General features: G+C 43.1%; 1 protein-coding gene across 3 annotated transcripts in view; it reads left to right on the top strand.

The window, feature by feature from the left end:
• The window catches only part of pkd1a (polycystic kidney disease 1a), a 61,799-nt gene that overhangs the window by 17,792 nt on the left and 26,359 nt on the right, over positions 1 to 17,648 (top strand). For 2 of the 3 annotated variants that reach the window (XM_046406409.1, XM_046406429.1), the window contains exons 5-22: positions 1,012 to 1,175; positions 1,595 to 1,845; positions 2,262 to 2,531; positions 2,617 to 2,785; positions 3,945 to 4,122; positions 5,506 to 5,720; positions 7,633 to 7,754; positions 7,856 to 8,006; positions 9,758 to 10,020; positions 10,363 to 10,743; positions 10,897 to 11,379; positions 11,530 to 11,661; positions 12,091 to 12,266; positions 12,811 to 12,941; positions 13,107 to 15,730; positions 16,383 to 16,580; positions 16,696 to 16,995; positions 17,145 to 17,554. In XM_046406409.1, the coding sequence (XP_046262365.1) occupies positions 1,012 to 1,175; positions 1,595 to 1,845; positions 2,262 to 2,531; positions 2,617 to 2,785; positions 3,945 to 4,122; positions 5,506 to 5,720; positions 7,633 to 7,754; positions 7,856 to 8,006; positions 9,758 to 10,020; positions 10,363 to 10,743; positions 10,897 to 11,379; positions 11,530 to 11,661; positions 12,091 to 12,266; positions 12,811 to 12,941; positions 13,107 to 15,730; positions 16,383 to 16,580; positions 16,696 to 16,995; positions 17,145 to 17,554 (6,618 nt within the window). The remainder of the gene's footprint in view (positions 1 to 1,011; positions 1,176 to 1,594; positions 1,846 to 2,261; positions 2,532 to 2,616; positions 2,786 to 3,944; positions 4,123 to 5,505; positions 5,721 to 7,632; positions 7,755 to 7,855; positions 8,007 to 9,757; positions 10,021 to 10,362; positions 10,744 to 10,896; positions 11,380 to 11,529; positions 11,662 to 12,090; positions 12,267 to 12,810; positions 12,942 to 13,106; positions 15,731 to 16,382; positions 16,581 to 16,695; positions 16,996 to 17,144; positions 17,555 to 17,648) is intronic. The other variant, XM_046406419.1, reaches the window with a different exon arrangement.

Genomic DNA, 17,648 nt, shown 5'->3' with positions numbered 1-17,648 from the left:
ATGCACATGTATGGACACATATACACAAGCACATACATCTGATCATACATCAGAATCAGAAACCTTTATTGCCATTGTACAAGAGTACAACATAATTGTAATACAACGAAATTGTAACATGCTTAAATATGCAGCATGCAGCACGTAGTCTACACACCTACACACAAGATGAATGAAGCTCTATTTCAGACTAGAGTGGGAGGTAGTGAGTAGTAATTATTCCTCAACACATCTTACAATGAAAAGAGTTTTCTAGTTGTGCAGAGTTTGTACTTGAGCAAAGCTAGATAGACAAGTCGGTAAAAGACAGAGACAAGTCACATAATGTTAATGTTCTTTCTGTTCTTCTTGTCTTTCCTCCCTCCGTTTATTAACGCTCTTCCCCGCTAGTCTCCCCTACATTTTTTTCTTCTTTTCTTTTCATCTCTCCTTCCCATCACCATTGCTTTTTCCTTTCCCATTAATTCACTTAATATCTTATGCCTTTTTATGACTTTGCCCTTAGCTTTTTCTTTCATAATTTAAAGAAACACCAGTGCTATTTCTGCTGTGAAAATATGTCTGCCATGTACAGTTTGTCAGCAAGAGGAGAGGAGCCTAGCTTTAGCGGTTCTTTTCAGCTACTTCAAAGATGTTGTGTGCAAAGTATTATTTTAATGCATTTTTTCAATTAATTTTGATTGAATGTTGGTTAATGCTGCCGTAATTACTGCACTATTTCAAAATAAATGCTTAAACAAAAGTGAGATTTCAAAATAAAAAAAAAATCAAATTTTACATCTTTTCATACTTCATCCTAGCACTTTATAGAGATGACAAATGACTAAAAAGGTAAATTGCCTGGCTTAGGACATTTTCATGTAGCTAAGATTAGCTAATCACTCAGAATGATCTGCCACCTTTGTTATAGCTTGTTCAAGCATAATTTCAACTACCATTTACAACATGGCACAAACATTGATGGATTTCACCTTTAATTTTTCTTTTCTTCCCTGTTTTTCTTTCCTCTAGTGACCTGAGTAGTAACCCCTTCAAGTGTGACTGTAAGCTATTTCGGCTGGTCAGCTGGCTCCAGGAAAAAGGGGTGCGAGTCCGACACCCAGATGCCATGCTCTGCGACCACCCTCCTGAGCTCCTCCACCAGCCCCTGCTCAATGTCAGCCTGCTCACTTGTGGTATGAAAGAAATGTACACTAATGCCGACATTTGCACGTGTCAAAAGAATTTTAAATCTCAAAATGCTTTTTCTTTTCCCATCTCCTTTACCTGTTTATGTGGTAATGTAGACCTTCTGCCTTTTCATATTCTTGTATGCCATAATAGAAGTAGTTCAGAGCTGTTCTTGACCTGAATTAATTGTCTCTGATATGCCTATCTCTATGTCTACTCGATGACTACAGCCTTATCTGCTAAAAACAGAAAAAGAAAATCAAATAATTCTGACATTAGAGAAATGTCCTCATTCATTTACCTTTCTTTACCTCTTTTGCTTGACAGAGAAGCTATGACACTGATTAAAATTCTAAGTGTTATTTGATACAAAATATATTTACACTGCGTTGAGTAAGTTACAAAACCTTTTCTCCTTATACAGGTCTGAACTATGCAGCTTGTCTTGAGGACAGCAGCAGTGGGGGAGGGGGACCGAGCGAGCTTGTTATTTTCTCTTCCTCTACACCCGGAAACTTCACACGTGAACAGTGTAACAGTGTGTGTTTTGCTGCATCACACCGCTATGGGGGCTTGGGGGCAAGGCATGAGTGTCTCTGCAGCACAAACTCAGAGCCAAACTTCATCAGCGAATCTCAGTGTTCTGCTGCCTGTACAAACCCCCATGTTATGAAGGTATGCGGCACACAGTGGTCCCACATAGTAATTATTAATCTCGAGAGAACTCCTTCTTTGTAGCCTTGTTCTCTTGCTTTACTTTCTTCTCTTGTAAACACAACATTCAGGATTTCCTCTAAACCTTCCTATAACCTGCCAACAACTTCCTTCTCTCTTGAATGACGTCCCTGCATGCTCAGATTCAGTTTCCTGCAGGACTGCTTTTCAACTCAAGAAAAGTTATCCAATGCTCCAACTGAAGATCAGGATTTGTTTATTTTAAATCAGAGCAGTTCATGAGTTTCATTAAAGGTTTTTATGCAAAACCATAAGAATAATAGTGAAACCACAAAAAACTAACAATTAACAGTGAAGAACATATTATTTAACTTTTAAATATTTGTTCTTATTAACACAAAATCATCCTCTTCCAGGAATGTGGGTGGACTCTGGCTAACTATGTGTTTGAGGTGGACTTTTCGGTCTCATTGAAGCCTCTCCCACTACAAAGTGTTCATGACCGCATCAGTTTCTTCGCCACCTCCTCTGTCACTCCAGTGACACTGTCTTGGGACTTTGGTGACCTTTCAACTCGAGTCAACACTACAGGAGCAGGGGTCACTGCAGCAACTCACAAATACGGACTCCCGGGACGTTATGCGGTCAGCGTGATGGCCTGGGCTGGACACAAAGAGGTGAGAGAGGTAGGAAATCATTCAAAAAATAAAATAAAGAGACACCTTTTCATAATGACATGTAATTTTAATGTTTTATTTTGCATCTGTTCAGGTCTCTGCACGCGGAGATGTGACCGTGACACTTCCTCCCAAACTGGAACTGCGCTGTCCACCACTTGCTGTAGCTAATAAGAGCCTTGAGTTCACACTTGTCAGCTGGGGCGCTGTTGGCGTGGATGTAGACTGGAGGATCACAAAGGATGGCGTCCAGGTTGCCAAAGGTAAGATACACCAACACAGGAGCTCTGAGCAGCTAATGACACTTAGCTGATCGAGGGTCAACACACTAATCAGTACAGAAATGTTTGACTCCCAGCCAGTTAGTTAGTTAGTTGGAGTTGTGTTTGGGTCCACCTGACAAAAATAAGTCTAATATTCACTCTCTTTTAGTTACCAACTCAAGAGGGAAATATCTGTCTCTTTGCTAAATGCTCCACTACTGTCATGTGATGCTCTGTTATTATAAAAATCGAGTAAAGCTGTAAGTTAAAACTTCAGTCTGAGCCTCTCAAATGTCTCAGAGTAGAGTTACCCACCAGGCCCTGTCTCAGTTTCTCGCACATACACAGACACTCACAATCTGTCTCATGTGTACTGTGTAAGGACACGCACACACTCCATTTGTCTCCAGACAGCCCCTCCTTCATACTTTGTCTCATCTATGACAATACGATAAGATTTCTTCCACCTGTTGATTTTTTTAATTCTAAAAACGTAATCTTTTACAGTTATTTGATTGTTGCACCAGGTTGTTTTTGAGATATTGTGGTACTGAATATCTTTTGAAACAGCACAAGGATGCAGTTTATGAGATGAATGCATTTCAGGGGAGATCAGAGTGGGAATATGAAACTGGATGGTGCATGTGTTTGCGTCCTTGTTTAACACATACACCATCTCTAATGTTTTTTAAGATGTTATTTATCTGGGTGTTGCTGATGTTTTCCTACCAATATTAAATAATATTATGTATTTTCATAGATTTTAGTTGAAATAGAGGTGCAGACAGACATTCATTCTGGGGGAAAAGGTCACATTAATGCAGGTTCCACAGTAAATATTCAGTATTCATAATACTTTAATAACTCAGTCAATTCTTAATGTGGATTCCTTCTTTGTGCCACATTATCTGTAATTTTTTTCCCTTTTTCACAATTTGTTCTTTTCACCAGAGCTCCTTTAATAATGACATAGCTTTTGGAGTGATAGTGCAGTCTTGAACTGCATAAATGTGAATCCTGTTTGAACAGTACTGACCTTGTGAAGATCTTGATTTGTAACAGTCTTATCTTATTAGCAATAAATGAATGATTGTATCTTTCCATGTTTGGGATTTAAAACCATTAGGGAAATCATGTGAATGTTTCTGTCCTCTGCTAGCCTCCCCTTACTGTCCAAACGATGGAGTGTACCACGCCGAGTCCTCACGCTGTTTCCAGATCGTTCCAGGGGAGTTGAGCTGGACAGACGCCCGACAACAGTGTTCAGGCCGCGGTGGGGATCTGGCAATAATCAGGAGTGACACGCTGCGTAAAGTGCTGGCACCCAAAGTCACACAGTGAGTGTTTCTGCATGTATGTTATGCAGAAATAGAATTGCAATTTATATTAGCTGTTAGTTTACCTCAAACTGAAACAGAAAAAGAATTTCAGTCAACATTTCCTTCAAGTACTAACCTATGTCACTATTACTGTGTGCTCTCAGTACTTCATATAATATATATACATAGGTGTCACCATTGATACTGTACCAGTAGAGACCAGGCTCTGCAGAAAGTTGTCTACAGAACAGATAACCTGATGCACAATGTCTCATCCTTGTTTTCCACTTTTCACCATGTTGTGTGTTTGCAGCTGTGACAGCCAAAGAAATATTGAGACAGACTTCAAATACTCAAAGCAGATGCTGAACTTTCAATCACTGACATTCACAAAGTACATGGTTTGGATGAGTGTATGAAAAGTGTGTGTTTGGTGCTTCTTTAATACCTTTGGGGCTGAGTGTGACTGTTTGTGTTTGTTTGCGTGTGTTGCTCAGACATGGGGCTGTTTACTTTACTTTTCATAGCTGTTATCGTTAAATGAATTTCATGCCTTAATGCTTCCTGCACTGATGCTTTTCTCACAGTTTATTGTTTTTATTAATTTTCTGTCAGCATTAAAATACTGACATGACTGGCTTAGCCATTGTAACAGTATGCTGTCTTTTCTTTTTTAACAATTATAATGATGCTTTTTTAATGCAAGTCTGTGTGCTGGCCTTGCTATGGCCTTGTGCTGGTCTGAAGGCCTCCAGTGTTTGATGTTCAGGTCGGAGAGGGTCGCAAAAAACACATCTGTAAAAGCACAGCTGTATTATAACTTTAACTCCCTGGGAGGAGGAGTCCACAGTTCCTGGTGTGTGTGTGTTAATGTGAGGGTAGAGGCTCTGCCCTCGTAGACAGAAGAAAAAAACCTGCAGCAGATGAAGCTTATCCCCATTCTCCTCCTCCACTCATGTGTTCCTCCACCCCCTCACTTATATAAGGAGCCTTTTTTTTAATCAGTCTTTGTTTTTTGCCACAAAGATCCCTTTTTCTTGTTTTTTAACCCTTGTCCTCTCCTTGTGAGCAGTAAAAAGTGCTCATTAATCAGCATCTTGATATGACACACCTGTCAGGTGGATAGATTGTCTTGGCAAAATAAAGGTGTTCAGTAACAGATTTCAACAAATTTGTGGCTAGATTTGAGAGAAGTAGGACTTTTGGGTGCATAAAAAGACTTAAACTTGTAGCATCTGTGTTCTTTGAGATGTTCTCATTTCACATTTGTTGGAGTTTGTCTTTCTGTTTACTGTATTTCTGTGTTTCAGGATGCCAATTTCCATTTGTCAACAGCCACATAGCTAAATGTCAAGCAGGCGTTGTGTTAATCTGTGTCTTCTGTGTCTATTCCTGCCTCAGGGAGCGAGGTGTGTGGCTGGGGTTGAGTGATGTCGACTCTCCAGGCAAACTGCGCTGGATTAACGGGTCAGAAGCACAAGAGGGAGAGGAAGGCCTGCCACCTCGGTCGCCTATCATCCGTGGAAATATGTGTGTGTCCCTGGATCAACGTGGCCAGACCAGCTTACACCCATGCAATGCCAAGCGGGCCTGTGTCTGCCAGTACAGCCCCCAAGGTAGGCTCCATACACTCACACAGGCACATGCATACATAAATGCAGAGCAGTTCAAATGCCTAGAAACGCATAATCGGAGGAAGGAAACAAAAACTGAGGCGCAGATTGGATGCAAATGCAATTTTCCCAAATCCTTCTGTGCCTTCGTTGCTTAGGCAAAGGGCAAACTTTTTCACTATCAGTTTTATGGAAATTAAGTTGCGGTATAAACAAGCACAGAAAGGAAAAGCAAACCTTCATAACTAATCAGAAGCACTAGATTGACTCCCTGAAGCACCATTTATAATCAGATCATTAACTTGCTCCATGTGTAAGAAGCATCCAGAGACTTGTTTTTAGCATTTTGGTTGCATCAGAATGTGGTGCCGTTTCATAATCTAGCATCACATTAATATGGCATTGCTGATGTGTTTTTGTTAAAGAATAGGTTCACATTTTCAGACTCTGTGAACAGGTATAGTATGTATAGTATGTGTGCTTGCTGTAAAAAAAAATGTGTAAAAGTACAATGTGAGGGGGTTGGGTTTTAAAAACATTTGACATTTCTAACATGTTAAGAAATGTGCACAAATAGAAATGTTCTACAGAGAACACAGGAGGTACAAGTCAATCTCAAAAGGTAATCCATAATGTAGGACTGCACTCGGTGCAGACGGACCTCAAGCAGAAGCGAAAGTGGATTGAACACATCGGTCTGCACCACAGGAGACACCTTAATGGCACTGAATGGACTGATTGCACAGCAGACATTCTGACTTTTTACAACAGGAAAAACATGAGTGGACAGCAATGTGTAACGGTTATGATGGCTCAATGCCATTAAAAGGTACAATTCCACATTCACTGAGAGGCTGTGAGCTGAGCTCCGTCGCCTACGGTGACTCCTCCTGTAATGCAAGGCACAATCCAGTCAGCAATAGGGCCACTAGCTGCTGCTCCACAACTGAGTCTTTTCACAAAGTTCAGAAGGCCTGCTAAATTTCTCTGAGTTGGGAGTTGAGCGGTGTGGCAGGTGAGTGCATGTGGTCTCAACAGAAACGCCAAACTGCAGACTAACAGGATACACAAGGAAAAACTCAAACTGGGCGACTAGGCAGGCAGCAGTAAATGAACCTGAGCCAGGTGAAAGACAGCAAAGCTTAGTGCCACAAGCATAAAAGTATCATATAAAGTCAAAAAATCCTCAAGACTAGCAGAGACAACAGTATTGCAGGAGTTGCAGGTACAATCTGGCGAAGGTGGAGTGGAGAAGCTGGTCTTTATAAAGGCAGGGAATCAGGAGAGTAATTGCTGACTGCCCACTGGTGCACTGAGGACCACCAGTGAGGGAGACAAGGACGCCAAGCTTAACTCGTGATTGGACAACCAAAAACACACAAGCACACACCCACAAAAACAAAAGGAAAAGGGGAAGGGTGAAGACAACAGAAAAATACCAGCAACTCAAAGTTCCAACACATTAATTGTGCTGTGAATTTAGGACATGTCAAAGTGTCTGCTGTGCAACCAGTCCCTTCCTCCACACAAACGCACGAGAAATTAATGTGAAATTAAGTGTATTTATGTGGCAGGCCACAACCAGTGTGGACGTCCTCATGTATCCGTCTGGGTTATTGTGTTTCTTTGGTTCATGGTGTGTTTGATTCTGTCTCTGTGTTAATTTCGGTCTGCAGCAGGCAGATACATCATGTTTCTTTTTTAGTCCCATTCACAGTAGATTTGTTTTCTCTGTGTTCTCAGTTGTTTGTTCTCTCACCTCTTAATCTCTCTATCTCAAAGCAGTTAACAATAGGGACTGCCCCATCATTTCTGACAAACTTCTCCACTACTTCTCTCCTCTGTCTTCTTTTCAGATGCCTCAAATCTCCCTCCTCTTTGTCATCTTGACTTCATTTTGTGTCTGCCTCTACAGTGCGTGTTCCTGATGCGGGGATCTACGTGGTGGGCCTGCCTGTGTTTCCCTCCCATAACCATCTGCACCGTGCCCCACCTGCTCCGCTCTCTACCCCACAACATCCCAGCGGTGGCATAGAGGTGAGGAGGAAATCTCGGCTCATGTAAGCATCACACCGTTCTTCTCAGACCTTTTTTTCCAGCAAGATTTCTGTTTGTTTTTCTCACTTTGTCCCACCCAGGTCCTGTTCTTCCCAGCTCTGAGCTTTGTTCAGGCAGGTCGTCTGTCCTCACTAGAGTTTATCACTCAAGAGCTCAGCTCACAAATAAACGTACGATTCCAGACCTACAGACCTCACTGTCATTATCCCGGCCTGCACCTGCTGCTACCCAGTGAGTCAAAAAGAAGCACACACACACACACACTGACTCACATCCACACTTTACTGGTGAGCATCAGCAGGTGTTAAAAAAAAAAAAAAAATCTATAAGCCACCTGCGTCTACACATCCAGTTAGACAAAAACATACACACACTGACCAGTCTTGTCTAAAGTTGTTAGGTAGGTGAACATGAAAGAAAAGTTTGAATGGAGACAGAAAGTAGGGCAAAACAAGAGAGGAAGGAAACAAGACCAATTAAGGTCACCTCCCTTCTGAGCCATTCTTCTCCTCGTCCGGACACATTGACACGTAAATGCAACGCTGTGTGGCACAAGGCACAAGAAATTGAAATGCTTTCTGTGTTTTTTTTAACTTGTCCACTGAGACATGGCAGAAAATCTGTGCAATAGACAGAGGAGCAGAGTGTGGATGCGCATGAAAGATGTGAGGAAGAGAAATCCAGAGAGAGGCAAGCTGCTTGTTAAAGACACTAGAGCACAATTTCTGTGAGACTTTCTTCTCACCTTCTAAGACAGTGAAGATACTGTGAAATAATGCAGCTGGACTATTAAATGCAAGTTTGAACTTCCATGTTCAGAAATGGATATCAGCCAGCACACTAATTATGTACACCCACACACACACACACATGCACACACACACAGACTTTTTATATTCAGATCCCACAAGTGCACACTGTTTTGGAGAGATTCTTATCTGCAGTTCTGTTATGCTTGTCACATGTAAAAAAATAAGAAGGTGGCATACCCACAGTGACTGTCAGCTTTAGATTCTGATTTGCTAGGATTGTCTTTTTGTACTTTGTTCTTGTGTTTTTTTTAAATAAAGCTCAGTTTGTCTTTTTATTTACTACATAGACTTAATTATTGAACAGAAATAATAATGAATAATAGTGTATGAGTATACTAGGTCCAGTTGTGGAAAGAAAATTACTTTTTGAGTATTGTTTGCTCTAGATTGAATATTATGGAGGAAGAGATGAACTTAGTTCCACTTCCACTGGATACAACATTAATATGTTGTTACACACGGATGCATTAGTATTAACACTGATGCTTAAAGTGTATTGCTGCTGGTACTTCTACTAAGGTAAAAATAACAATACATGTATTTTACTTATGATGCAGTGTTTTGTACTAAGCTGCTGTTAAGTTAATTAAGTTAAAGGATGATATGCGGAATATTTTGTTTGCAGTGAATCAGAAATGAAATCAGAAATAAAATGTTACTGTTACTATTTCAGAGTGGTTGTGATCTAAAATGCCAATAACCACATCAAAATGTATGCTGTGTTTGTGTGAATACAGGCAAGGTGCGTGCAGGCTTCATCTGCTCCTGCCTGACTCTGACAGACCTGCAGCTCTTTATGATATGAAGAAATGGAAACAGCTGCTTGTTATTTTTCATAGAGTTGCACCATTATTGGCTGGGTCCTACACAGGGCTGAGTTGATACATTATTAGGAAATTGACGCATATTATGTCTTTAAAGATATTAATACTTATTTTGCTGTATATATGCCACTAAGTTAATTTTCATATCTATGCATTCAGTGCATTAAAACGCTTCTTTTGTGCCTGGAACTGTAGGTCTCATATTGTTCAGATAGTCAGCATAATTAGAATGGTGTGTAGTGATGGGTTTTGTGGGGGCCATTAATGCGAATGCAAGAGACAGAATTGTTGTTCAAACTTCAATTAAAAATAAAGAAGATGAAAACATAAATATCTTGTGTCTCAGGTTGTGGAGGTCCAGCATGTGCTCCGATGGCTGTTTGTGTTCCCAATGACACCAAGAGCAGCGATTCACCCTCTTGCCACCGACTGGAGCAGTGGTGTCCTTTCCAGCATCGGTGCCTGCCCCTCTCTAGTCCCTGCCATCCTTCTTCCTGTCCTAACTGCTCCCAGGCTCACCACCTTCCCCCTGGGGCTTTGAGGCCCCGATACACCTTACAGGATGAGGTGGTCTTCTCTTTACCAGCGGGACCAGTTGCACATGTGCTGGTAAGAAGATTTACTTTTACCTTTCCAGTGCTATCTAGTCAGGGAAAGAGTTTTCACTGTGTAACCTTTGGATATGAAATACAGTAAACCCAGAGCACATAGCTGATGCCTGCCAGCTTTAATTTAAGGGTGGCTGGGTAAACAGTGAAGGGATTGCAGCTGTTGTACAAGGTCAGCTTTTTTACTACAACAAAGAGGCAGATTAACATGTGATTCACAGCACTTCCTATTTGCAGACAAAGTTGGTAACACGCAAGCTTACTTCTGTTTTTTTTTTTCTGTCTATCTTTGATCTGTATTTGTCTGTAATTGTAACACTCTCTGGATCCCCATCTGTCGCAGGTACAGGAACAATTAGAGGACCTTCTGGTTTCCCCTGGGGATGTCATCGCCCTGCAGCACGACGCTGGCCCCGCCTCCCTTCTTCGCTGCCAATCCTCCCCACACTCACTGTGGCGACAACCTGTTTTAGCCCTCAACCAGTCAGAGTGGTTCTGGATCAACAACACCAGACAGTCAATCGACGTCTCAGCTGACCATGGCGCTGACCTTCTGCCTTACCCAGAGCTTGATCTGAAGGCGCTGGTGGAGGATGGTGAGGGAGGCTGGCTGGAGGAAGTAGTTTGTCCTGTCAGAGTGCTCTACATGGGACACAGTAAGACTCAACTGCAGGGAGCACAGCTGTCTGCTGGTCTACCCCAGCCCGGACTCTACAGTCTCCTGGTAAGACATCAAAGCTGTACATCATATCCCAGTATGTGGGATTTGAGAATATTTAAATATTTGTCAAATTTTCAATTATAACACAAACATCAACATCACATCATATGTTTTCTATATTCCCTTTTTGCCCTGTATGGGTAATTCTGTTAACAGGTGACTTCAGCTGAACCATCATACCCAGCTTCAGCATCTTGCCCGCTGCGGGTGGTGCCTCCTCTGGGTTTGACGATCCTCCACCCTTCTCCTCAGAATGGCACCCTCTACCTGCAGCCCAATGACACCCGACTGTTGCTCCGTGTCCAGTCTAGCTATGAGACAAAGGCTTCTTGTCGTGGCAGTAATTGTAGTGTGACCTTCCAATCTGACTGTCCGAAAGAGTTTTCTTCCCGCCCAGTGCTCTGTCAGCCCGGCCCGAGCCCAGGGTCTGGAGTCGAGGTCCCAGAGCCCAGCCTGTATGGGGTGCTGGATCTGGGCCTCAGGAAGGAGGAGGAAAAGAGTCCAATCCAGGTGGAGCTTGAGGCCCACAATAATGTGACGGAGGCCAGCCTGACTGTGGTCGTCCAGCTGGAAGAGCCACTCAGAGGACTGATGGTGCAGCCGCATCCTGCACATAGGGTATTGATGGAGTCTGTGGTGGTGAGTGCATGTTTTTCTTATGCGTTTACTTCATTGTTAGTTGTATCAGAAGTTCATATTTGATGTTGTTATGATGCGTTGCACACTGCATTGATCAATGTTTTTCATCATGTGTTCGTATATATGAATCTATGTTTGTGTGTGTTTTAGAGCTACACAGCATCAGTGCTTGAAGGCTCCAATCCCACATTTAAATGGACGGTGGATGATAAGCCCTACTTCACCTATTACAACACTGTCCTCAATGTCATCTACCAGCATGCTGCCGTGTACAAGCTCTCAGTGAGTTTCTATTGCAAGTTACATTTATGTCAAAGTATTTATTTTTTTAATAAAAATTATGACACAGGTTTGTTTTTCATAACCAGCTGAATTCATGATTTTGTATTAATGCACCTTTCTGAGGTATGTTCTACTGGCTATTTTGTTGATATATTAATCTCAGAAAACTATGAAAAATGCCCTTAACAGTTTCCCAGTGCTTGACAACTTCAGAATTAAAAGTCCAAAGATTCAGATTAAGAAGAAGAAATAACATCTATATTAAAATCAGAACAATAAAATGTTATCATTCTGGCCTAAAAATCACTTTTAACTACTATAGACTAATATGTTGTTGTTTCACAGTTACTACTGCTAACATACTGTTGATGCAACACATGACTTCATCTTCTCACCAGCTGTGATCTTACTGATCGTGTCCTCTTCCAGGTGACAGCCATGAACCATGTCAGCACCCTCACTGAGCATTTCAATGTGACCGTGGACCGGCTACAGCCCATGGCTAACCTCACAGTGAAGGGTGTGCCAGATGTGGTCCCTCAGGGCTCCACTCAGACTCTCACCACCTCTGTGCTCGTCGACATGTCTGTGGCTGCCACCTTCCGGTATGAATAGATAGATAGATAGACAGATAGATAGACAGATTGATTTCTCTCTCTATCTGCCTTTCTCTTTGCTCTTTTCTCTGTTTTTGTCATCCTGTGTGCCATAATAGCACTGCAGCAGTCTTACCATGCAGAGCCTTGGATTTATAACCATGTGGTTAGAGCAGATTGCTGACAAGAATTTTCCCCTCTGCTCGGCTGTTTCCCCTGTACTTTTTTCCTTTTTCTTCCACTCTTTCCCTTTTGCTCTCTTCTTTCCCTCCCCCATATGCATTCCCACCCTCCAAACTGTGCTGCACTCTTTCACTTAGTTTCCCTCTGCACTCACCATTCTTGGTCCTGCGAGGTTTCCTGCATTTTGAGTTTCCATTTCTCCTTATCCAGACTCTGTATTGTCTGGTGAAAGTAGATTCCCACTTTCCAGCTAGTGTGCTTGTGTTTGTGTGGATGGAAATGGTTATCAATGGATCTGTTTGTCTAAGCTCCATATGTTCCACTTAACATCCTCGTCTAATGGTTTCACGTTGCCTCTGTTATGCTGCAGATGGTCTTTTGGTGATGGTGGATATATGGAGTTCCAATACAAGCCTCCCTATGCCCCCTTCCTCATCTGCCCAGAGTCACCTAAGCAGGTCCTCCTGAGTAACAATGTCACCTATGTCTACTCTCAACCAGGTATCGGCCTGTCAGATGCACTAGCATGCATCTTCACTCATGGGATAGTAGCCAATTTAGTTTGACTTGGGTTCAGCTGAACGTTTTAATCTGGCAGGTGGATAATGGTATAACCTAATTTTTGCTCTCTTCCTTCCTCTCCCTTTCTTGTCTCTCTGGGTACAGGAATATACACAGCAGTGGTGTCAGTGTCCAATCGCTATGAGAACATCAGCCAGAGCATAAACATGAGTGTCTACAGCATCCTCACCCGTGTTGATATACAAACAGAGCCTCGGCTCCTCCTGGCTGGCAAAACAGCTGATTTTGAAGCTCACCCTCTGCCCTCTCCCTATGGCATTCACTATGACTGGCACTTTGGAGATGGTTCTGCCCTGCTGCAAGGTCGCCGCGTAGCACACACCTTTGCACATAGTGGAGTTTTTAATGTCTGTGTATCTGTAAATAACACCATCAGCTCTACAGAGGTTTGTGCCGAGATGTTTGTATATGAGGAGATTGAAGATTTAAAAGCTGAAAGCTCGTCTCCTACAGAGCTCCACAGTCCTACTACAGTATGGGCACACCTTGCATCAGGTAACAACATCACATGGACGTTCTCCATGGGTGACGGAACCATCTATACAACATCCGATCCTAATGTGTCACACAACTATATCAGAAATGGCAACTACACAGTGAATGTGACTGCCATGAATGCTGTGAGCTCTGGGTGGACAATCCTACCAGTTCAGGTGTTCGTCTTTCAAGTTCTGAGGGTGGAGCCATTCGGATGTGTCCAAGAGCGGACCCCTGTCAACTTTCAGGCCTGGGTGTCCGGTAATGCATCAGCTCATCTGTATGAATGGAGCTTTGGGGACGGAAGCCCTAACGAGCCACAACATGGCAGCGCCAAAATCACACACACCTACCGGACAAGTGGGAACTATCTCCTCTCCCTCTTTCTTTCTAGTGGGATAAACAAGACCACCAAGGCCAACTTCTTCAACTGGGTGTGTGTGCAGCCTGCTTTGACCAATGTCACCCTTACCCTTCAGAAATCACACTATGCAGTCGGGGAGGAGATCCAGTTCCAGACTCGAGCTGAGCCAAAATTTAACTACAGTTATCAGTGGGACTTTGGCAAAGAGGAAGACCTTGTGCTTGTCCGTGGTTCTGGGAATATTGTGACAAAGTATAAAAATCCGGGGCATTACATGGTGACAGTTGTTGTCTCCAATAATATTTCCACCTGTAACACTAGTGTTGTACTGGAGATTCTGATGCCTGTAGGACCCATTGTTATTCAACATAATGGCACCAAGTACAATAACTTGACTCTCAGAGAACCATATGCTTTCACAACATCTTCCTTGGCCTCCAATGTCACTTATGTCTGGAATTTTGGAGATGGGCAATTGCTCACAGGCCAGACTGTCTTCCACACCTACAACATCTCAGGAAACTACAATATTACATTAACGGCAGCCAACACGGTTGGTAGGAATCGCACTACCTTATGTGTTGTTGTGCTTGCACCAATCTGTGGGCTGACTGTCAATGCCAGCTTGGTAAATGTCCCTCTCAATGCCTCTGTCCACTTTGAGGCCCACATGGTGGAGGGAGATGGTGCCCGGTTCTCTTGGATCTTGTGTGATCGCTGCTCCCCAATCCTTGGGACTCACACTATGTTCTACACTTTCCGCTCTGTTGGCACATTCAACATCATTGTGACAGCAGAGAATGATGTAGGAACAGCACAAGCAAGCATTTTCCTGTTTGTCCAACGTGAGCTGGAGGGACTGCAGATTCTAACAGAGGAAGCAATTGGAGAAGGAGGAGGCACAGGAGTGGACGGTTGCTGCTTTGCTACAAACCGCGCTCTCCACTTACAAGCAGGATTAAAGGAAGGGACCAACATGACATTTACTTGGAACATCATCCGGGGGCTTGACCCTGCAAGCTCAAGCTTCAACATAAGTGGGAAGACAGTGGAGGTGAATTTCTCTACACCAGGACCATGTGACATCTTTCTCCAAGCAGCCAACCTCCTAGGCCAGTTATCTGTAAACAGAACCATCCACTTCCTGGAAGCAGTCGAAGAGGTGACCTTGCAGATCAGTGGCAACCCAGTTGCAGTCAATGCTCCAACTAACCTGACAGTACTGACTACCGAAGGTTCTGACTTGCAGTATCGCTGGTCTGTGAATGGAGATGCTCTGCAGTGGAACAAACCCTGGAAGGCCCACACCTTCATCAGTCCTGGCCTAAAGCTAGTCACTGTAGAGGTCTTCAATGACGTTAGTTCTGTGGTTGTGTCAGAGGTTATCAGTGTCCAGGAGGTCATTTCAGGTGTAAGGTTCACAGCTACCAATGTGACAGAGCAGGGTTATGTAGCAACAGGCATCAGCGTCTGGCTCCAGGGTGAAGCACTGACAGGAACCAATGTGACATGGACCTGGCTGTTAGAAGGAAAAACAGAAAGAGGAAGGAATACTTCTCTTATTTTCCAGGAGCCGAAAACAGCCATTGTTATTCTGAATGCCACCAATGATGTCAGTGGGCAAGTGGTTTCCAGAGAGTTCTTTGTTCAGGACAAAATTCAGGGGTTGGAATTGAGGGCCAGTAAGAACATTGCAGCAGTCGGTGACAAAGTCGACTTCACCATTTCTATGGCAGCAGGCTCGAACGTTCGTCTCGTCCTTAGTATCAGCGGAGATGCCACTTTTACCGCTCAGCCCGACCAAACCTATACCCGCACATTCAGCAAGGTGGATACGTACATGGTGGACCTCACTGCTCACAACCAGGTAAAGTCAGAAGATGGATTACATACATTACAAGACTAATATAGATGTTTGACTGGCCAGTTGTCATTGTTTTGTTAAGATAATATTGAAACATTAAAACCACCATATCCAGAAGAAGTATAACAAGTGTCAGAAGCATAACATGCCCAGCTTTTTTGGACCATTCACCAATTCATTCAGTGTATTCTATTTTAAAATTAACACTTAAGGTGTGTGGTTTGACATATGGGTGCAGATTTTAACTACATATGTGTTTGCTCCAGGTGTATAATTCTTGTTGTTAATATGTTTGTTGTCATCCATCATATTATCAGCAATAATTGCTGGCCAAGGTAATTTACCTGCTTACTTTACCAAATCTTAAAAGACAGTTTTTTCAGACTTGAAAACCACTGACTCACACCACCACCCAAAACCACCTATTAGTTACCTAAGAGATAACTTTTGTTGTGAATTGGTGCTAATTGAAAGGGATAAAAGCAGCACATTCACTGCACACTCTCCAAAAGAATATGCATCGGAAATAATTAGAAGCTTTAAATGTGATGTTTACTGTGTAACTCTTTTTGGAGCTTAATCTGGTGTTAAATCCCATACCACGATTTGAATCTAACTAAAACAAGGAACATAAATTTGTGTTTTCACAATCCAGGTTAGTTCCAAGAGGAGGCATCTTCAGGTCGAGGTGATGGAGCCAGTCCGTGGACTTTCCATCCTGGGAAGCTGTGCAGCAATCCCTGTAGGTGTAAAGAGAACTTTTGTGGCCAACATCCTGACAGGCAAACCTGTTAGTTTCCTGTGGACTTTTGATCTGCAGCACCACCACCAGGCACCGCGTATTGGCAAAGAGGTTTGACCACTTCAGTGTTTATCCTTCATAAATATTAGAATTATGACTTAAGTATCACAATATAGTAAGGAGCTGCAAAAATGCTGATACTTCTCAATGAATCTCACAACCCCAGGTGTCCTACATGCCAGAAGAAGCAGGTTTATTGACCATCTATCTGAAGGCCTTCAATGCACTGCATGCTCAGAACATCACCATGCACATCCTGGTGCAGAACCTGCTGACAGCTGCTGTGCTGACAGCGCTACCTCAGGACACTTTCATCAATAAGACGGTGACCATGAAGGCTGATGTCAGACCCAGATCTAATCCTGTGAAGTGCTTGTGGGACATGGGCGATGGTTCAACTCCAGTTCAAACCAACAACACAACTGTTGGTTATGCATACAGTCATCCAGGACACTATCGGGTTCAGGTATGTTTCTTTGAGCTACATTATTCCATGACCTCTATAGATGTTTTAGTTATTTGCTAATCTGTAAAATATGAGCTAAATTAATTGGACAGATGATGATTAGCCTGACATCTTCTGAGTTTTGTGACTAGCTTGTTTTTTCTCGCCAGGTGAACTGCAGTAACCTGGTGAGCTGGGTGTTGGCCCACGTGGAAGTAAACATCAGTGTGCTAGAATGTGAGGAGCCAGAAGTGCAGGTGGTTCAAGCCCCCCGCATGGCCATCTGGCGTTCCCAGCCCACTTTGGTGGAGGCCAGTGTGGACCTAAAGGGCTGCCTGCGCTACGGAGCTCAATACCTCTGGCAGATATTCTCAGCACCCTCTTGTGATAATGACAAAGGCGACAGCACTCAGCCCTCCCTAATTCGCTTACCGGCTGAGGTGGACGTGCAGCGGCTGCAGCTGTCGTTGCCTAAGATGGCTCTGCCAGCAGGGAACTACACCTTGGTGTTTTCTCTGTCGTATGAAAATGTGCCACTAAGCAAAGCTGCCTGTGTGCAACTCAGTGTCATGGCTGCCAGGTCAGTGGAGAAATACAGCATTTTGACCTTCTGTCTTTCTGTGGAGTACATCCTTTATTTTCATTTTTTCATCAGTTCTACCAGTGTCCCCAGA

The sequence above is a fragment of the Scatophagus argus genome, chromosome 2 (genome assembly GCF_020382885.2).
Source record: "Scatophagus argus isolate fScaArg1 chromosome 2, fScaArg1.pri, whole genome shotgun sequence".
NCBI lineage: Eukaryota > Metazoa > Chordata > Actinopteri > Scatophagidae > Scatophagus > Scatophagus argus.
This window is presented reverse-complemented; position numbering and strand designations above follow the sequence as displayed.